At 37.8% G+C, this 21780-nt stretch overlaps 1 protein-coding gene across 1 annotated transcript in view; it reads left to right on the plus strand.

The window, feature by feature from the left end:
* TLN2 (talin 2) overlaps positions 1-21780 on the plus strand; it is a 130775-nt gene that overhangs the window by 57257 nt on the left and 51738 nt on the right. Inside the window, exons 10-27 of the mRNA XM_072345181.1 lie at positions 866-970; positions 2274-2429; positions 3249-3350; positions 5626-5702; positions 7050-7230; positions 7972-8085; positions 8736-8844; positions 9512-9720; positions 10418-10516; positions 11751-11918; positions 13035-13329; positions 15260-15426; positions 16462-16590; positions 17668-17781; positions 18773-18886; positions 20027-20161; positions 20737-20865; positions 21376-21478. Of these exons, the coding sequence (XP_072201282.1) occupies positions 866-970; positions 2274-2429; positions 3249-3350; positions 5626-5702; positions 7050-7230; positions 7972-8085; positions 8736-8844; positions 9512-9720; positions 10418-10516; positions 11751-11918; positions 13035-13329; positions 15260-15426; positions 16462-16590; positions 17668-17781; positions 18773-18886; positions 20027-20161; positions 20737-20865; positions 21376-21478 (2506 nt within the window). The remainder of the gene's footprint in view (positions 1-865; positions 971-2273; positions 2430-3248; positions 3351-5625; positions 5703-7049; positions 7231-7971; positions 8086-8735; positions 8845-9511; positions 9721-10417; positions 10517-11750; positions 11919-13034; positions 13330-15259; positions 15427-16461; positions 16591-17667; positions 17782-18772; positions 18887-20026; positions 20162-20736; positions 20866-21375; positions 21479-21780) is intronic.

The raw sequence follows: 21780 nt of genomic DNA on the forward strand, positions 1-21780 counted from the left end.
CCCCCTGCTGCCATTCATCAGCACGAAGGAGATGGCAACCAGCAGTTTGGAAGATGAAGAGGATTGTGAAGGGAGATTGTAGTGTTCCAGGGAGACCCACAAACAGTACTTGAATAGCGGCAAGTCAAGACAGGCTTCTCAGCAGAACTGACTTGGAAAAGAAGGACAGATGTTGGTAGGGGGTTTGAATAGGGTAGTATTGGTGCTTGTCATTTTGTGCAGGTAAGGATACTTACTATTAATAATGAGTAAATTGTTTGAATACTAAATAGATGAATGTTTCAGGTTGAACTGTTTTGAAAAAAAAAAACAAACTTGTTTCTCACCTGTAGAATTCTTTTCAGTTTGTGATGTAATTGTGGATAAAGGTGCCACTGGCAAAGAAAAGGGAAAAAAAACAAGAGGCCACAGGAAACCTACTCAAGAGATGAGAAGTTAAAAGGCATGAATCTCATGAAACTATGAGTCAGAGGTTTAGAACACAAAGCACAAATAGTCTGTTCCCAGAATAAATTTTGGGTGCTAGAAGTTTTAAATGAATTTTAAACAATTTATAGTATAATTAAGGAGACACTGACAATATGAAACCTAGTGGTGTCAAGTAGCAGCATTACCCATAATTTTAACCTGAAGTAGTTGAAATCTGCTTCTCAAGGCACGGATAGATGATGGCAGTGGTTATTGTATACCTTGACATCAGAAATTGCTGGACATAGTCATACTTACATTTCTACCCATGCTTGTGTCAAGTGTTTTAATTCAAATGATTATTAACTAAGCCTAAAAATCATGTTGCCTTTTTTTCAGTTTAATTTTGTTTCCAGAAGGAATGTTATTTCTATGTGATAATGAATTCTCATTACAGGAGCATAAAAACTGTGGTGAGATGACTGAAATAGAAGCCAAAGTGAAGTATGTGAAGCTAGCTCGTTCCCTGCGGACCTACGGAGTGTCCTTTTTTCTTGTTAAGGTTTGTTTCTTGTTTCTCTTAGTTTTTACAATAGGATGGTCTAAAGTTGATGAAACAAATTGATACTGAGATTGTGATGCTTTACTGTTAAAGTTGGACTGAAGCACTAATGCTTCAGTGTTCAGTAACTCCTGACATATAAGGGAAAGAATGCTAAACACAGGAAAAAGTTCTCATTCTTAGGTTGCCACGATTGCAGTTATGAATCATTGTAGATAGCTGAATATCAGTACCTTGCCTTTTCCTAAGGTACTTAGTCAACCGTAAATTCTGTGGAAGCAGATAGGTGAAAATAAAATGAAAAAACAAGCAGAGGATTATAATATTCATGGAGTATCCTTTGAAATAATTATATTTTACTTCCTTTAGGGGGAAAAATCTTGTTAGTTAATTTTAGTGAAGAAAGCAGTCTCGGCTCTTCAGAGGAGCTGTTGAGCTAGCAAGCTGGCTGTGAAACGTCTTTTCAGCCCTATCCAAAGCTGTGTTCATTTTCAGTATTGTAGGCAAGTGTCTATTGTATGGAGCATAGGTATCTCATAAGGCCTCTTGGAGTAATTGTTGTTTATTCTGAATCGTCAAATTACTATTTTGTTATGGATTTTGTAGCAAATTGTTATTTGGGGTCCATATTCTGTGAGCTTAAAAACTGAAAGAGGTGGAATGCCCAATAAATAATGACAGAGAAACTTGTAGTATGCTGATTGCTTCTGGCCCCCTCCCTGTCATGCTTGTGTGGGTTAGGATGCTCTTGTGGATTGAAAATAACTAAAATTTTAAATCCAGAATGTGGGACAAATTATGGCTGATCCTGTTTTATTTACAGCCCAAATAAATCCTAGTGACCCTTCCTGATTTTTCACTCTCCAGATATTTTACAGAGAAGTGGTGAGGCTGAGAGGAAAAACTGATGGTAATTCAGCTTCTCAAGTCTTCCAATTTCCCATTCAGCTTCTCTAATATGGTTTTACTTGTGAAGGCTTGTTTCTAGAAAGGCTGCTGTCATGTGTTTTTGTTTTTATTTCTAGTGACTTCCAAAGGTTCCCTAAAATGCTTCTATTTACTAGGAGACAGCAAATGGAGTGTATTCTGATCTGCTTGGTAAAAATGATGTAAAGACAAGAACTTGTTGATGTTAATGCATTGCTTGAAATAGCACTTTCTGGCTGGAAAAACAGAGCTTGGTAGCTCAATTGTTTTTCATCTGCGTGCTTGTCTCTTTCAGTGTATTCAACGTGACTTTTTTTCCCTTTCTTCTCTGGCATGCTGCAGTTTAATGAAAACAATCTTTTGCACCCTTGTTTAGGAAAAAATGAAAGGTAAAAACAAGCTGGTTCCTCGTTTGCTGGGTGTCACTAAAGACTCAGTGATGCGTGTGGATGAGAAGACCAAAGAAGTGTTGCAGGAATGGCCACTGACAACTGTGAAACGCTGGGCTGCCTCACCTAAAAGCTTTACTCTGGTAAACTTTCTGTACATCTTTAAAAGGAAGGAGGATCTACATGGCATAGGGAAAGGAAGATAGACATGCAATCTTAACAATTTATTTAACATAATTTGTTACATTTTCTAGAGTTAAGTAGAGCTGCAGAGTCCTGTAGTAATAAGCTGGCCTATCTTGGAGTTTAGGGTCAGACTGTATTCTGATGTTTTTACGTGGGCCAGGTTCCCAAAGAGCACTCTTTAAATCTGTTCTGAGCCTAACAACTAATACTGTTATAAAAAACATCGTTAACCCCTGCTTAACCCCCTTCTGGTGATTACCATTAAAAACACAATTTGTGGCTTGTAGGGTATGACCATAAATTATAGATGTAAAGAGCTCTCATGGGTATGATATCTATTGGTAATTGGTCCATAGGAATCCACTGCAAGAAGAAAATGTTGGATATGAAAATGTCATTTAATGTGGTAGAGAAAGAAGGAGTATCTAGAAGCTGACATTCACTTGACAAATATGCATCTAATTTTCAATGACATGGGTGATAATATTTAGAATACAGTTCTCAGGTCTCCACTTCCATTCAGTGATTAAGACTGACAAAGCTCCTGTGCCGTTTGGATTTGAGAATCTTACTTTAAGTACCAATAAAAAACATCCTTCTCCTCTCCTCCTTACTCCAACATATAGTCTTAGAGTAGTTTCATCTATTGTTAGATATAATGAAGTGTCTATACAAACCATTTTAAAATTGGAATCATCTCACATTTGGTACTGTTTATTTATTTATCCTTCATTTTCAAAGAGTTAATTTTTTCTTTTTTCTTTCTTTTTTTCCAGGATTTTGGTGAATATCAGGAAAGCTATTACTCAGTACAGACCACTGAAGGGGAACAGATCTCTCAGTTAATTGCAGGTTATATTGATATCATCCTGAAGAAGGTATTATATTAGGATGATGTCTAGGAAAAATGCCAGAAAATCACTGTATAGCAGTGCAAAAGCTTGAATGTGTGCAAACTGCAGTTTTTCTCTCACAAAGTCAGAACTATCTTGTGTTTTGACATTACTTTTACATTTAAGTACCATAAGCTATTTCTGTTCATTGTATGTGATTGTTTCTGGAAGATATCAAGATTGTTAATTATAGTGGTATGGGTGAGACTCAGCGCAACACACCTGGTCTTGGGTTCACCTTCATATGGGAGGTGAACTTCTGTCTATGATTGTATATTCAGGGAACTGTTAGAAGAAATCTCCTTTTAAGCTAGCTCTTTTGTACTATGGACTAAAGCGATTAATTATATGGCTGATATGAACCTCCAACATTAATATTCACAAGTAAATGTTGTTGTGCTCTGAAGTATTTCAGTTAGCACTGTTTACTCCTTGAAAAGTTTTTATTTGATGCAGCTTGGCTGAACCTTAATAATTTGCTCGAGAAGATTTTTCATAGCCAAAGAATGATGGAACCTACGTAGCTTAGGGGAATTTGTTGCCCTTGTGGGATGTAACATCAAGTGTTGTGAAATCAGAGTTTGAGGGAGATTGTTGGAAGCCAAAACACTTTCCTTTTTCTTTGGGAGTCAGTCTCGGACTTAATATGTTCAATGAACAGCAGGCTTCTACAGACAGTTTAATACTCAGTTCTCACTCTTAAACTTCATGTGTAGCTTTGCTCTTTAATTTCAAACAAAAGCAGTCTCTGATACAACAGATGTGTTTATTTCTATTCATTTCCAGTCTTTGATTTCTTCTTTGAAGTCTGCTGACAAAGCCAATTTAAAAAATGGATAAAGTTTGAACAGATTAAGTAGTAAATACCCATGATGCTTCATGGTGCACATGAGAAGCATACAATTTCCAGTTGTTGAGCCCAGCTTGTCTCATTGATGCATGTCATGAAATATAGTGCATCTCCTGGATGCATAATGTTAATGATACCTGGTGTGTTTAGAACTATTTCAGCTCGTATTCTCTAGTGTGGATTGGTAACATTTTTTTCCTCTTGAAGTATTATTGCTTCTGAAAAAAAAGTAAATAAGAAGAAGAAGAAGAAGAAACAAAAATTGCGCGAACTCTTGTACTGCAGTTGTGGTGATAAGTTGTTTTTTTCAAGCTGACGAGGAATCCTGAGCCTGAGTAGCTTTTACTTGGTTTTTAATCCAATTAAATTCATTTCTTGCTAATCTGGAAACAAGATATCAACTTAACTAAAAATTGGCACTTTCATGCCTAAACTCCAACTTAAGCAGTAAGGATTTTTCAGAAGGAAATCTGAGTGTGTATATGTGGATATTCTGTTCCTTTTACATGTATTTAAGAATCTTAAAGAACCTAAATCCTAAGATCACAGGGAGTGTTTCCCTCTTGTAATCTGAATATTTGGAGTGCAAGTCATTCAACACGTTAGAAAGCAAGCTGTGTATTTGCACTAGGTCACCAGTGGAAACTGGCTGTTTTTTACAAGGCTGTGCTTTTATAAATTATTATAGTTTCCTGGTTGTGTATTTGTTTTCTAGAAGCTTAGACAAATTTAATGCTTTTGTGTGCCTCTACCTCCTTTTTGGCATTATAAAATTAGAACAACAAACAAACAAAACCCAGCTTTTCCTTAAAGTCAGATGTTGAGATTTTCCAGGTATATGAAGGAACTGTGGTGAAAGAGCTTGGTACATTGTTAAATACATGTTTCCTATGGATATATGATTCCTAGTGGTAGGTAGCACCGTATAATGATGTTTCAGGATTCTTAAGGTGGTTTGTAGCTGAGTTCTAGTTGGCTGATCCTGAGTCAGAAGATGCCACGTATCCTGTCTGTGCTGGAGTTTGTGCTGTTGCATGTCACCTTTCTTTTTCTTTTTTTCTGAGAGGAAAATGATAATCTCAGCAATTTATTCATACTGCTTTATTCAGAAAAGCTCCTAGTTTGTGTTGCTGCTTATGATAGGCTTTTTCACTTTGTACACTTAATCTTCCAGGAGTTAGAACTTGGTCTATTAGATGCTGAAGGACAACTTAACCTCCTCCAAGGTGGAGGTTATCTTGTCACATCCTTTCAAAAATAAACAACTCTAACAACCATAGTTTTCAGCACTGGACAAGACTGCAATTTATTTGACTGGATTTCTCATAAATGGCAAGAAAATAATGGAGAGAAGCAATCAAGAAGCTACCTATATTGTTTAACTTTCTGGTTTGTTTTTTTTCCCTCCAGAAACAAAGTAAAGATAGATTTGGTCTTGAAGGTGATGAGGAATCAACCATGTTGGAAGAATCTGTTTCACCAAAGAAGTAAGTGTATACAACAGGAGTAAATAGTTGTGTTAACAACCATTAGCAATGGCAACTTTTTTCATCACTCAAAATATAGTATAGTTATTAGACTTGAGAAATTATTTACTAACAGAATAGTTCAACAGAAGGGAGCACTACCTCCAGGCAATTCTGTAGACTTCTAGCTTCATGGCAGGATTGGAGGGTAGGCTTTTCTGTAGTAAAAATGCTTGTTAGGGCAACCAGCAGTGGTAACAGTTTGTGGTAAGTTGATTCTTGAACAGTGGAGCTCAGACTGTAAGTCGTAGAATCATAGAATGGCTTGGTTTGAAAGTGACCTCAGGGATCAACCACCCTACCACAGGGAGTGTTGCCCCCCACTAAGTCAAGCACTAGATTGGGTTGCCCAAGGCCCCTTCCAACTTACCTTGAGTACCTCTAGTTATGGGGCATCCATGACTTCTCCAGGCAGCCTGTGCCAGTACTTCACCACATTCCCAGTGAAAAATTTCCCTCAGTATCTAGTGTAAATCTCCCCTTGTTTATTTTAAAACCATTACCCCTTGTCCTGTCACTGCCTACCTGTGTAAAAAGATGACTTCCTTCCTGTTAAAAAGTTCTCTAAGTTTTGGAAGGCTGCAGTGAGGTCTCCCTGGAGCCTTCTCTTCCAAAAGCTAAACAAGCCCAGTTCTCTCAGCCTGTCTTCATAGGAGGGGTGCTCCAGCCCTCTGAGCATCTTTGTGGCCCTCCTCTGGACCCTTTCCAACAACTCTGCATCTTTCTTGTGCTGGGGGCCCCAGACCTGGACTCCAGATGGGGCCTCACGAGGGTAGAATAATTATCTGGACATCCAGATTATTGGCAAGTACTGTGTGCATATGTGTGTAAAGAAGGAAGTTAGGTTAGTTTTATCCCAAATGTAGAGTTTGCTCACAAAAACCATCTCCAAAGCATTTGTGCTTCTTCTGATCTGCCTCTGGCACAGTTAAAATGGAGCAGTCTGTTATGCTATAAACTTTGTTCTGATTCTGCCCGTGAAACGTCTTAGGTAAAGCTTTTGTTCTGTGTACACCAAAACTGTGCATTACCTTCTTTCCTTGCTGCTTGCTCATTAGTGCTATTAATATTTGATCTACTGAAACCTGCAGTTGAATTTTTTTCTGAAGAAAATGTTAGAAAGAAAAGACTGAAATTTTTTCAGCTTCTCCAAATGATGTGAAATACAGTTTAAAATCCTAAAGGATGAACATCTGGCAGGACTTGCAGCAGATGACTAATTCCTTATTGCAATTTTCTATTATATTTATTTATTTTCATATCCATCTAGCTGTCTGTTTATTTATTCACTCATTCATTTTCTTTTAGGTCTACCATCTTACAGCAGCAGTTCAACCGAACAGGGAAGGTAGAGCATGGCTCTGTAGCACTACCAGCTGTTATGCGTTCAGGGTCCAGTGGCCCAGAAACTTTCAACGTTGGCATCATGCCTTCTCCCCAGCAACAGGTCACGGTTGGTCAGATGCACAGAGGACATATGCCCCCTCTTGTGAGCAATCTTCTTGTTTTATATCTGCATTTGAAACTTGTTGGTTTTACAAGTAGCTAGAAACAGAATGTTATCCATGTTGCTAAGAGTGGGGTGGTGGTGTAGAGTGTGAGATGTACTGGCTGTCTTACTGAATATGTATTTTGAGCAACCCCGGAGTATTTAGATTTTTAGTATTTAGATATATTTTGAATGACTTCATTTGTCTTAACTCTAGCTTTTCCAGGCTTTCCTTTACTTCCAAGTAGTTATTATAGTATTCAAGAGCTTTAAAAAAGCATTTTGAAGACTGTCAAAAGTAAACAGTTTTAGGAAAAATGCTCATATTATGCAGCTTGTCAATGATATACCAATTTAAGATTTTCTAGGAGGCTTAAAGTTGATACTGAGTTTTCTCATTTAAATTAAGAAGACCAAAAAGCTAAAGTAGGCGATAGACAGAATAGTCAATGCTTAAGCTCATGATTTATGACTAGAAGGGTATTATGTGTAGCTGTTTGACCTTGGTGGCTGCAAGTTTAGCATTTTATAAATGTGTGCAAGTACAGAGGAGTGTGTGTGAAGTGGTGTAGGCAGGATCGGGACTGTGAGAGGAGTTACGGTGAATTTTGCCTCCTCCACTGCATCAGGGAGATCTTAGCTTGGTATGATTGTTGCTCACTGTCTTTTAATGGCTAAGCAACACCTGCTTGAAGTGTCCTCTGGAACGTGGCATAGCCATTTCCTTGTTCTGCCTTTCAGACTTCAGCTCAACAGGCCTTGATGGGGACTATTAATACCAGCATGCATGCTGTTCAACAAGCTCAAGCTGACCTCAGTGAGGTTGATAACCTACCGCCTCTAGGGCAGGACATGGTGAGTTTTTCTAGTCTCCATAGAAGTGGTTGTTAATTCTTTGGGGTGTTTACTGACCAGTTTAGAAATTATCCCTGGAAATAAAATGATATCTCTATGGCTTTTAAATTTTTTGTGCTGCAAGGAATTAATGTACTCTGCTCCAGCTCACCTTAATTAATCTGCTGGGTTTGGTTGTAGCAAACTCCCCTTCATTACTTCGTTGTTCTTTTTGTTTCATGTGCATGTGTACAAATAAAGGCAAACTATGAACAATACTTATGATGAGTGTGACCACCTCCTAGACCTTGAAAAATATGACCTAATGAAAAAAAATAATACATGATTCTCTAACTTTTGATCCAGACTAAGTCTGGAGGACAGATCAAGAAACTTATTCATAGGAGACGGTCACTTAATCTTTCATGGATATGCTGTGTATGTTATTCACCTTAAAAGTGGAGCTTTTGAGCTGATGCAAATTCTGTAGTTAGAGATTTAGCAATATAAAATGATTGCTTTCATTTTTTTCTTTACGGGCTTGGTATTTGTCCTCTGTTTCACTTTTAAAGATTTGTGAAGGAATGGGAGATTACCACAGGATTTCGTGTTACAGCCTGTTACTGCAGTCCTTCATTCTTGGTTTGTTGTTTTTTTTTGTTGCTCTTCAGGCATCGAGAGTATGGGTTCAGAACAAGGTTGACGAATCAAAACACGAAATACACTCTCAGGTTGATGCTATCACTGCAGGAACTGCATCTGTTGTTAACCTTACAGCAGGTAAATTTCAAAGGGAAGGACTTGCTTGCAGCCTCCTGATTATTTATCAGTCCAGTTCAAATATTATAGGGTCTGACTGTGAGGTAGCTTGTGAGAAATTTTCTTCAAAATAGTCTAATACCTACATGCATTGACATGCAAAACAAGATATCCCTACCAATACAATTCTATGATTTTCATTTTATCATCATTAATCCTGAGAGTACTGCACTGATGAAAATAAAGTGTAACTTGCTTATTCAGCAGAGCACTCTCTGCAGTGCTACTACAAATGAGCATTACTTGTTTGACACTTGCTAGAGATGATAGATGTTTATTGATAGTATTTTTGCTTTGTCAAATTACAAATTGAAGGAGCTGAGTGACTTAAAGGGGTTAATGCCATGTTACTTCCAGTTCTTTGAAGGTTGAAATTAAGAAGATAGCTGAAACCGTGGATTTTTAAGCAAAATAAATTGGATGACGAGTAATTCTATTTAAGAGATGTATCGAGCTTGGAAAAATGATAGCAGACCTTAGTTTTTAAATGACACTGAAATTGTTTAGTAGACATTGTTTGGTCATCTTCCCATCTATCTGCTTTCCGTTACCAGATTGTCATGCAGGGTGGCTGCCTCACTTTTTAACCACTGAAGCATTCTTCTCATGAGAAATATTTGCTCTACAGGTGACCCTGTTGACACTGACTACACTGCTGTGGGATGTGCAATTACAACCATCTCTTCCAACCTCACCGAGATGTCTAAAGGTGTGAAACTGCTTGCTGCTCTCATGGATGATGAGGTCGGAAGTGGAGAGGACCTCCTGAAAGCTGCTCGAACATTGGCCATTGCTGTCTCAGACTTGCTGAAGGCTGTTCAGCCTACTTCAGGAGAGGTGAGTGTGGTAGTTTAACACTGGACTTCTCATCCAGTACCTGGAACTCCCCTTCTTCTTCATAGACCTTGGTGCATGCAGGTTCATGTCTCTACATTTTCTCACTCCTCTCTTCCAGCTGTTGTGCAGCACTTTTCTACTTTCTAGAATTATGTTACCGTGGAGGCATAGCCAATGTAAATCTTTGGCTCAGGATTGGCCAACAGTGGGTCCATTTTGAGGCCAGCTGGAAATGGAGAGATACTCTTTTCTGATCTGTTTCTATACTGTGTTGTCATCTGTGACAAATAAAATGAGAAGTTAACCTCCGTGGTAGTTTTCTAGAAATGAAAGTAGTACTAACCTGGATAGGGTGTCTGGATCAGTTTGTTGTGAGTTCAAATCTGGAGCTAGTTTGCTTTTAGTCTCTTCAGGTATGAGCTTTGAAGAAATGTGAAATCTGCTGATTAAGGTCAGTTGGCATATTGACTGTCCATCCTTATTTTTCTGTGGAGTTATTAAAGTAATGACTATTCAAATTCTTCCATGTTCTTCTCACATTCTGCAGATGAACCTCCCAAAATAAACCAGCTGTATTGATGTGATTTTTCTTAGTCATGTTAATTGCATGCTAATGCAGAAATTCCTTGAGGAAATCGAAAGTTTTCAGTAAAGCTCATTTTCTTTGAAATAACTCATTTCACCATTATTTTTCCAGCCTCGACAGACAGTTTTGACTGCAGCTGGAAGCATTGGGCAAGCCAGTGGAGAGCTGCTGAGACAGATTGGAGAGAATGAAACAGATGAAAGATTCCAGGTAAAGAGAGGATTGCTTGTTACTGTCAGAATGATGTAACTTTATTATGAGGTGATTAATATTATTGTCAAAGGATAATGCTTGTTTAGCTTAATCACATAGTTAGCAGTTTAAAGTTGTTCTCCTTAAATGCACTGTTAAGAACTTTCTTTTTCCACTCAATGCCAACAACAGGTTTAATAGAGAAACAAAGGGAAGTGTTCTACAGCAAAAGATAGACCTCTGGGGGACTTTTTATGCAAAATAGAACTTATAGGCCATTTTAAACACTTGATGTGCTAATAAATCTGCCTGCAGGTTTCGTCAGAGTTATCATTTGTATTGCTAGTTTTATACGTATTGCTACTCTCTGCTTTCTTCCTGGGGCAGAATCGTAGCTGGGTAAGAAAGAGGGATGGTTTATGATGCCTTCGTGCCTTAAAATGAGAATCTGTTTTTTTTCAGTTTCTGAAATTAAAATTCATGTCTGCTCCCAAATGAAAATCGCTCTTAAATGTATCTGTAGTGTCTCATCACAGCTCCATCCCACTTTAATAAATAATAATAAAAAAAAACCCCAAAGTATATGAAATGTAGCATTTTAAATGGGAAAACAGGAAGAAATTTTCAGAACTATTTCATTGCAGGATTTGTGTTTTAATTTTTCATCTTTAAGAAACTGAACTATTATTATGCAAGGGGAAAAATGTTTTGGGATTAAGACCTGTTACACATATTTTTGATCAGCACTGTTTTTACACTGTAAATTATGAAATAATTTGCTTGGAAATGGCATCTTCAAAAATGGAGTTTTACTATTAACCACAAGTACTCAAATCAGGTATTATCTTCAAGTACTGTCTGTCCTTAGTTAGGAGTTTGCTCCTTAGGTTTTTCATCCTTTTAACCACATTTAGCACGTCTAATGCTGAACTCCAGATGTTTCTGTCCTGTTACTGTATTCTCCAGAGATGAAGATGAACAGTCCCATGTCCAAACTGTTAAATGCTTTTTGTGGTCTCCTAGCTGTTTTCAAATTTGTCAGTTCATACTTGTTTAGTAACTTGATGATGAAAATAAACCAATGATTGTTTTGTCCAGTTTTCTAAGAAATAGCTAAGTTTGCTGCCTTTCTTGAAATGATTTTTTGAATTTTGTTTTAATGAATAGATTTTATTATCTTGAGATGTCTTTATCTTACATTAGCAAAGCACATCCTTATGTTTGTAAGACTGTTTTCCCTTTATTTTTCCAGGATGTTCTAATGAGTCTGGCCAAAGCTGTTGCAAATGCTGCTGCTATGTTAGTGTTGAAGGCCAAGAACGTAGCACAGGTTGCTGAAGATACAGTCCTGCAGAACAGAGTGATTGCTGCTGCTACACAGTGTGCACTCTCTACTTCCCAGCTTGTGGCTTGTGCCAAGGTGAGGCAGGCAGTGTTCATGACGTGGCAAGGCATCTGTTTGGGTATATCCTTATGTACGCTCCTGGTAGTCTCAGGCAATAAACTGTGGTAGTATCAGAGTTGTAAACTTAGTTGATATCAAAATTGCTGATAAATAAATTGTCTCCCGTAAGTGTTGCAAAGAGTGGCACAGAGGATGCGAGGTGCTGCTATAATTGCCAAAGAAGCTTCCATGAATAATATAGCTCATCAGTTGAATTGATGGTGATGATCAAAGGACAAACTTCAGAAGTCTTAGTATAAGAAATAAGAGTTGCCTGGGGGGCTGTGCAAATTTTCTGTTGAAGCCTAAAATTTCAATGAATTCACATCTAAATCTTCAGCAATCAAAATCAAGTTAGTGATTGTTGATTTCTAATATATTTGCTGTGTTTTGCAGTAGCTCAGTTGTTTTAATAGAGCCATTGCTTTTGGCCAACTATTGCTTCCCAGTAAAATTAAAGCAATTCACAGTTCTTATTTTAGAAACTGCTTTCAAAGTCTGCAGTTTCTGCTTCCGTAAGATTATGTTGGAAAATGGCTATTCAGCTGTTCTGAAACATCCAGGAGACTTATAATAAAACTAATGGCCCATTTTACCTATTACGTTCTCAATATTTTCACCTTGTTGCTTCGCCTGTAAGAGTTTTTTGTAATGAATAGATATGAATTTTCATTATCTGGACTTGGCATTATTTCTGCCCATAAATTTCTTCAGTACAGAATAAGATAGGCAGTGGCATCCTTTTTTTTTCCTCAGAAGATATACACAGTTTTGCCATTGCTAGAAGCTGTGTAGGTATGCCTGAACAAAATAAGAATCAGAACCACTGTGTCATGTTTGCTTAACTCAGTAACCGCTAAAGATGCGGAATGAAGTGGCAGCCTCCATTCTTGACATCTAAATGAAGATGAGATTAATGACATCCAGGGCCTAGATTCCTAATCTAAATGTCTGAAGCTACCTATTTAAATACCAACTGCATGGTTTTCTGCCTAAGGAAAACAGTCATGTAACATATATTTTGGTTACTGGTAATTGGAAAAATTGCAAATAAGACATTTTCTGAATGCTTTGTCTCTTTTCCTCATGCAGGTTGTGAGTCCTACCATCAGCTCTCCAGTGTGCCAGGAACAGCTGATCGAGGCAGGAAAGCTGGTGGACCGTTCAGTGGAGAACTGTGTGAGGGCCTGCCAGGCTGCCACAGATGACACTGAGTTACTGAAGCAGGTCAGTGCAGCTGCCAGCATTGTCAGCCAAGCCCTGAATGACCTCTTGCAGCATGTCCGCCAGTTTGCAAGCAGGGGAGAACCTATTGGACGCTATGATCAGGCCACAGATACCATCATGTGTGTCACGGAGAGTATTTTCAGTTCAATGGGGGATGCTGGTAAGTGTCTCTTGTGGATAGTAGCTTTTCATGATTCAGAGATGTGCACATTTCAAATAGAGTACTGGACTTCTAGGTAATCATTCAACCCATGTTATATCAGCGAAATGCACATAGCTGCATGCTAGATAGAATGAATATTCTTCATTAGGGAAAGCCACCTATCACTTCAGTACTCTACCTGTTTTCTTCTACTGCTTCACTTAACAAAATTGTGCAGCAAGTTCTCTTCCCTGAATAGGAAAGCATACCTGAGTGAATGGTTGCCAATGATTGATTTCATTGTGCTTAGGTTTTGTTGCAGGTTTTAAAAGTTACTTTTGCTTATTCTTATGATTCTTCTAAAATGTGCAGCATATGGAACCAGCCAGGCTTGAGATGTCTAACATTTAAATGACACGATATGACCTTCTAGTAAGGAAGTAAGGAATTGAACAGTGAAACTTCAGTAGTTTTAAATGGGATGAAATATCAATGTGAAGGGACAGTGTCAATTCAATATTTAAAACTGGCATCAATTTTAAAAAGCAGTTGTGGTATCTCTTGGGATTTTTATCATTTTGGTCTGCTTTTTCTTTTGTGTTACCCGAACACAAAGCTGGGAAATTAAGTACTTTGCTGTCACACTTGTATTCATAGTCCTGTCATACGAACCAATTAAACTTTTCTTGTAAATTCAGATTATTTCACATGCTTATTTCAAGGAACTCATTTCAGCTGTGCTCTCCTAGTGGAACTTGTGCAGGGAAGTAATTTGTGTTCTCGGTGTATTTTGCCCCAGAAGAAGCTTCTTTTTGAAATCCGATTAAGATTTTTAAAAGGTACATTGCTCACTAAACTGTTCTTAATCTTCCCATTGACAGCTGACAGAATTTACTGTAATGTTCTGTAGCGATCCTAGGAATCTAATTAGTAGGTGTACATGTGATGAAGCATCTTAAGTTTCATGTCATTTATAAACCATTCAGCTTCCGTACAGAAGGATGCAATAAAGGATAATTTTCTTTCACAGTCAAGTATCTTGTTATGCTTGCTGTACTTGGTTTTGAGTAAGCCTTTCAGATTTCAGGTGATGTTTCCAACTACTGGTAGCCTTCCCACAGTCGGGATGTGGATGGTAGAAAAAAGAAACAACAGCTTTGGCTTGGGACTGCTATATCACTACCTAATTAGATTATTCCTTAAGTTTGATTTGCTGACCTAATATTGAAGCAAAAAGCATTTAAAGGGACTGTTAACTACAGGAAATGCGGAATGGGAGCTGAGTGAGAAAAACATTGATTGCAAAAGTAGACACTAGGAAATGCCTGGTAACAGCTACTACACTTTCATTTTCTACATTTAGTGCTACAGCCCTACACATCAGCTTTGCACATGAAGAAAATATGGCTTTGGTTTTCTTTCTAATTTTTTTTTTAATTTAAAGAGAATTAGACCTTTGACCCAAACACCCCTTGTTGTTTTGGCTGAAAACACCTTATTAATATTGAGTCCTTCATGAGATTGCTCTTAATCTGGTTTATGTTGTTAGACAGAAGATAATTTCCCAAAACAAATGTCCTAAAAGAGTGTAGGCAAGAGGAGGTAATTTTTATTAATGGAGTAAAATCTTGGCTGTAATTTGAGAGTATTATTGTTAATCTCCACTGTGCCAAGAGTCTGCCTGAATTTGACATACTGTATTTTGTTTTTAGTTCAGTTATCTAATATAAATACATACATTTCTTCTGCATGCCCCCTGTAGCAGTTTCCATCACATACATTGTCTTCAAGACTTTGTGAAGCTCCTAAGTTGTGAACTACTGACCTGGCCTTTTTGAAATCAAAAGAATACTTCAGCATATGTTACCTTATGTTCATCTTGTTGACTTTTGAAACCCAAGCTCAAATGCAAAGAGTGGGACAGTAAAACCATATTTGCATATCATAGGTGAGATGGTACGGCAGGCCAGGGTGTTGGCTCAAGCAACTTCAGATCTTGTCAATGCAATGAGATCAGATGCTGAAGCAGAAATTGACATGGAAAACTCAAAGAAGCTCCTAGCAGCTGCAAAGCTCCTTGCAGATTCTACAGCCCGCATGGTTGAAGCAGCAAAGGTACGGGGAAATTGAAGTAATTGTCAGCTTAAAATGGTGTAGTTAGGCACAAAAAAAGAGAAGGTATGTAGTATGTTATAGTAGAAACTGTTTTTCTTGTCCTGAAGGTGTTTTACATTTAATGGTCTGCATAAATTAAATTTTGCATTTAATATCTGCTTGATAATTACCTGCTTCTAAAAACTCATGTTCTGCTTTGCTGATCTGTGTTCAGGGTTATCATGACCCGAGCTATCTTGAGCCATTACTACCAGTCATGGCCACTGTGATGCAAAGTCCTTTACCAGTTTTCCAGTTCAAATAGAACAAGAAACCACAGTAATCTCTGTCAACTGGTAGAAGCCATAACAAAGCTGCTTTGCTTCTGTTTCTTTCAGGAACAGTTTCTTCTGTCTAGGGAGTGTTGTATATGTTGTATCTCGTGTGCACCTCCCCAGCCCCTACTCCATGTCTGCTCTCACAGGAGAGGCAAATATTTAGACTCCCCTGTCCCTTCTGTGCTTGAAACTTATTCAAATCCATGAGGTGGACATATGTTCTTTGAATTGAGTCCCAGATCCTGCACTCAAAATGTGTTTACAAATCAGGACCAACTATTCTCCTAGGCCTATAGCAGACCTATATGCCAGTCTACAATCATAGTTTGACTTTCCAGTACTTTCTCAGACTTCAGATGGACAAAATCTCAATTTCTTTTCAATTTTTTTTGTATAATCAGAGTGTGCTTTTACAGACCACAGGAGCATCATTTTACAAAACAACTTTTTTCCCAGACATCCAAAGTAGCAGACAATGCAAAAAGTAGCATGCAAAGCAGATGCTCCACTTCCTTTAAGTACTAAACTATCAGTAAACAACAGTAACGATGTTTCATAACTGATTTTCTGTTTAGGTTTGTTTTGTAGTTCAGTGTTCTTCTCATAGTGTGATGTTCTAATTTTGGATAAGGTAACATAAAGAGAATAAAGGTTCTGTATTCACCTCTTCAAGATCAACTTATTTGGCAGATGCATTTTGCTCTGAAATTTTGTGCAGGGAGCTGCAGCCAATCCTGAAAATGAGGATCAACAGCAGCGTCTGCGAGAAGCAGCTGAGGGACTGCGGGTTGCTACAAATGCTGCTGCACAAAATGCCATCAAGAAGAAAATTGTCAACAGATTAGAGGTTGGAACCACATACTGTTGAATTTTCAGTTTATTTTGATAAACCTCCAGATAAGTAGAAGTAATTAGAAATACGTACTTAGGGAAAAGTACTAAGCACTGTAAGATCAGTTCTAGAATATGAGGCTTGAAATTTAAAATGCTAGCCTGTAATACCATAGCTGTCAGATACAGAAAATGAAGATCTTTTATTACTGATGCAGTAAAAGTGGTGTAAGCATTTGATTCAGAAAATATTTGCTGGTGGCTTAGCCATATAACTGGAAAAGTTTAGGCTTCAACCAACTAAGCTGAAACTCCTTTATTACTGTTTTAATTTATCTCTATGATCTCATTTACACAAAATATCCTTTGGTGCTTTTTATCAGTATATGCACCAGAGTTTCATGTAAAGTTCCTTACAAAGTTATGTCAAAATGCACCATATTTAATTAAAGTGTTAAGTTACTGACAGACTCAAAACAACAGGAACAAAACAGAAGGTGCATAGCAGCTGGTGGCAGAGCCAAGGCAAAAGAGGCACTACAGGTGAAATTTATCCGTAGTTTGGTTTTTAGGCCTGGTTTGATCTTCCTGTTCTCAGCTGGAAGGTAGAAAAGACAGATTAAAAAAAAAAAAAATTCATAATCTGTTTTATAAATGTGATTTTTTCAGTAGTCTGAAAATTACTTACATACAACGAAATTAGACAAAGTCTAAATAAGGCATTTTCATAAGTGTGTTTAAGCTACTTTGTGTAGAATAAAAATCAGGAGTATTTTAGGAAATAAATCATGCCTCAAATTTGCTAACTGAATTAAAAAAAATCTTTATAGAAAAAGGTAAACCATGTAATGGGTGATGGTGAGGTTGAACTTCATAAAGGGATGTATTTAGTGGGCCAGTTAAAGAAGAGTATTGCATAACATGTTGGAACATCTTGGATAAATTGTTGGAATTTTTAATTTTGTAAGAGGGGAAGGTTGATAACAAAAATCTCAGCTATTTGAAGAAGGTTTCTCAGTATTTTTAGAGTACTTCATGCTCTGAATTACTCAGTCTAACTACTAAGTTTTTAACTGTTTCCTTTTGTCCTTAGATTGCAGCTAAACAAGCTGCAGCTGCTGCTACTCAGACTATTGCAGCTTCTCAGAACGCAGCTGTTTCAAATAAGAACACTGCAGCCCATCAACAACTTGTGCAGAGCTGTAAGGTAAACCTATCACAACCCAATGCCAAATGCCTGACGTCAAGCATGTTTTTATAGTTCCAAGCTAAAATTCAGAGTCCTTGTGTCAAGAAGCTGTTCTGTTTTGCTTTTATGTTACATTTTACAGCTCACTTTCTAACTAATGGTAGACAAATGTTACTCAGTGGTTTTTAATGAAATTACGTTTTAAAAAATGGTAGTTGAGGAGAGGACAGTAGTAGGCAAAGTATTATTCTTCTTGAGAGCAGTTATGCAGGGAATGAGAACCAAACCACAAAGGAAATAAATAAGGTAGATCAAGTGTGTCTCAAGATTGTGTTTCAGGAAGCTACTATTCTGGTATGAATAATTAAAAAGAAAGAAGAAGCTGATTCACTACATACATTACAATTTATTCTAAATTGATCCTGATTGTGATTTATTAGATAGGGGAGGAGAACAATAACTGCTTTGGTATGTTGAAGGGGGGAAATTCAGTATTGCATTGTCAATATAAGATTAATGTGAAGTGGACAGACAAGGAGTTATGTGAGCATGAGTTTGGGCACTCCAGGAATGATGTTTTGACAATACGCATTTCAGAATGCTACAGCTGTACTGTAATTAGCATCATCAAGGCTCAGGTGCTCAATTTTGTATTTCTTAAAGCCGGACACTCATTTGAAAACCTGCAAACATTTATGCATGCAAACCAAGTCATTCTAAATGCTGTGTAAGCATGTAACTTTTCAGAAGACTCTTGATTGGGTTGTAGGAACTTTAAACTGAGTAGCATAAACAAATATTTCTAATTAAGAGCAGAATGTTTCTGAGAAATTCTGTTAGGTATTAATTCAGTTTCATGAAATCCTAAACAGATTTTGTGAAGGCATAAGAGTGATGTATCTGTGAACTTTACTAGTCATCTTTAGGGGGGAACTGGAAAGAGTTTGATTTAGTGTCAAGGGTCTGTTCGTACTCATAGGCTGAAAGTTTCTCCCTTTATTTACTGTAGAACGTTGCAGACCACATTCCTCAGTTGGTGCAAGGCGTGAGAGGAAGTCAGGCTCAGGCAGAAGACCTCAGTGCACAGCTTGCTCTGATAAACTCCAGCCAGAACTTCCTTCAGGTGAAGTAAACCTATGCAGTAGATTCCATCAGAACAAATGGCGCTTCTTAATTCTCTGTGTTTTTATTTACTACAAATAAGCAATAAACAGTTAAAACAATGTAAGGAAATTTATTGCAGATTGGGAGCCGTGGCTGGGGAGAGTTTAGTTTGTCAGATCAGATAGCTGAAGCATGTGGAACCTGAGGAGAATGAGCAGCAGCGCTCCAGAATTCTTCAGAAATGACAGAGAAACAGGCAGTATTTCCATGGGTTAATAGATATTAGCCTGCAGATGTAGCAGTTCTCGATTTCTGCTCAAAATGTGAGTTTTAATTCTGCATCTGATAAAATGGAAAAAAAAAAAGAGATAAGGAATGTTGGGAACACTATTGGGTATATTGTTGACAGTACAGGAAACAAACTGAAGAAACCACTGTCTGTGTATCAACACTTGTTAATTGGCATCAGCTTTACCTTTCATAGTGAAGTGGAAATAAAACCTTTCACTGAATGCTGTTATCAGGTTCTTTATGATCCCAGGTAGTAGAGATATAACAGTATTGCCACTGTTTGTGATTTGCTGTGTGGTAACCCTTGGAGTCATTATAATGATCTATCTCCTCTGTGCCTGTATTTGTGAACCACAGTGATGATGTGAATCAGGAAAGTACATTAATTGTGTTAGCAGCTAACCCTGTGGAGTCATTGCTTGTATCACTTGCTTCATAAATGGAGTTCTGAAAGAATTTAGTATTTGGAAACATTGAAAAAGATTTGTCATTTGTCCTCTGTGGGCACTTAAATGTCAGTTAGATGCTAAATAGCAAAACTGCAAATTCAAATGTTTTTACACAGTCTGCACAAGTACTTAGAGGCCGCAGGAAGACATTTGGTTACTACAGAGTGGCTGCTGTCCCAGTAATAAGGCATGAATGGTTTCTGCTACAGCAGACACTGCAGTGTAAAGTTATGGTATGAATGGAACACTGCAACCTAGGAGGTGTGTGGTTAAGGAGGAGTACATGAAGCAGTCATTACAGAAGGTTTAGAAAGTTCACTGTTGTGTAAATGAACGAAACAGCATGTTCTTTAAATACTAAGTCTCACCTCAAGAAAACTAGCTAGTAAAATTCGTGTTACTGGCTCTTCTTTGGACAGCCTGGAAGTAAAATGGTGGCATCTGCTAAAGCTGCTGTACCAACTGTGACTGATCAAGCAGCAGCCATGCAGCTAAGTCAGTGTGCGAAGAACCTTGCCACCAGCTTAGCTGAGCTACGGACTGCTTCCCAGAAGGTAGGTTGTAGAAGTTCTAATTAGCTAAAGCAAGATGGCCCAAGGAGTGGTCAGGGGTTCACTCCTTGGCTTACTGTCTTCCCCCTGCATCCAAATGGAAATGGTTCATGCTCAGGAAGTTTGTGCTGCAGTGTTGTTCTTGGTCAGCAGTTTTCTCCAAGTTCCAAGTGGCTCCTTTGTCACAATAGGAAGGGGAGGAATAGCTGATAAGAAAACTGAAAAGCTAGTGTTACCATTGCTGAACCAGAAAGATGATAGGAGAGCAGCATGCACAGAGCAGCCCTGTTGATACAGATTTCCAAACTTCATGTGGTGATTTAAAAAAGAGAAGAAATAAAAATTCTTTAGGGAAAGTGAGGATATACTGGGTGTGTTGCATTTTGTTGTGGCTTTTAACAGCATGTTAGTCTATTCACAAACTAAGGATATTGTGCAGTAGTTTGGAAACCATGATGTGTAGGGGCCCTGAAGTGACAAAACTGATAGGTGTGCTGAAGGATTGTATATGGAACATTTACTATATCTGATAGTGGCTTACATGTGCTAACAGTGCTATTGATCTGATTTCTGAATAGGCTCATGAAGCATGTGGCCCAATGGAAATTGATTCTGCTTTGAATACGGTCCAGACCCTCAAAAGTGAACTGCAAGATGCAAAGATGGCAGCTGTGGATGGACAGTTAAAGCCCCTTCCAGGAGAAACTGTAATTAATAAAGGATAACCTTCATTTAAAAACAAAGTTAGCTGTTAGCATTTAAATGTTTGAGATAGAACATGCCATGAGAAATTGGGTAATGATCATGCTGGCAAGATTGTACTTTGATTCTCTTAAAAAGAGCATATATTCTTATTACACTGAAGGCATATTTTGTAGCAGAAATACATGAGAACTTAGAAGTTGGTGTTCTGGTAGGTTTAGGAAATGTTTTATTTGGTAAAAGCACCATTCTCACCAAAAGCTTAGTTACTTATTTCACTTGCTAATTATGAAATATTTTAATTCTAGTTTTATTGTTTGTAAGACATAAATGTAATTTTATTTCATCATGAACTGGGAAAACATGCTAATAAGCCTTCAGGCTAAGCACGTGTGCCAGTAGCTGAGATAAAAGCTTGGTTTTGGAGAGAGAGGAATCTTCTAATATTGCTTAGAAAGCAAGTGCATTTTGGATAAGCTTAAACAAAGAATTCTGTCCTTTGCAACTTTTTACAGCTTGAGAAATGTGCTCAGGATCTGGGAAGTACATCCAAAGCAGTTGGTTCATCGATGGCCCAGTTACTGACTTGTGCTGCTCAAGGCAATGAGCACTACACAGGTACTCTTTTATTTATAATGTCAATGAAAATTCTGCTTCCCATAGGATTCTTGTTAGAAGGCTTTCTCATCACAAACTGCTGAAGTTAAGGAATTGCCCACCTCTTTATGCTATAGTGAATTTTGGCAAGGAACGGCAGATTGCTAATGTAAATAATGTGCTTCATAAAACAGTGTTGCAGTCTGCTGTGTGTACCTAATAAGAATAGACTGAGACATCTGTTGTTTTCAAACATATATTGCAAACTTTCCAAAGGACAGAATTAAAATACAGTGCAATTTGAATGTCAGCACCACTGAAAT

The sequence above is a fragment of the Excalfactoria chinensis genome, chromosome 10 (genome assembly GCF_039878825.1).
Source record: "Excalfactoria chinensis isolate bCotChi1 chromosome 10, bCotChi1.hap2, whole genome shotgun sequence".
Classification (NCBI taxonomy): Eukaryota; Metazoa; Chordata; class Aves; order Galliformes; family Phasianidae; genus Excalfactoria; species Excalfactoria chinensis.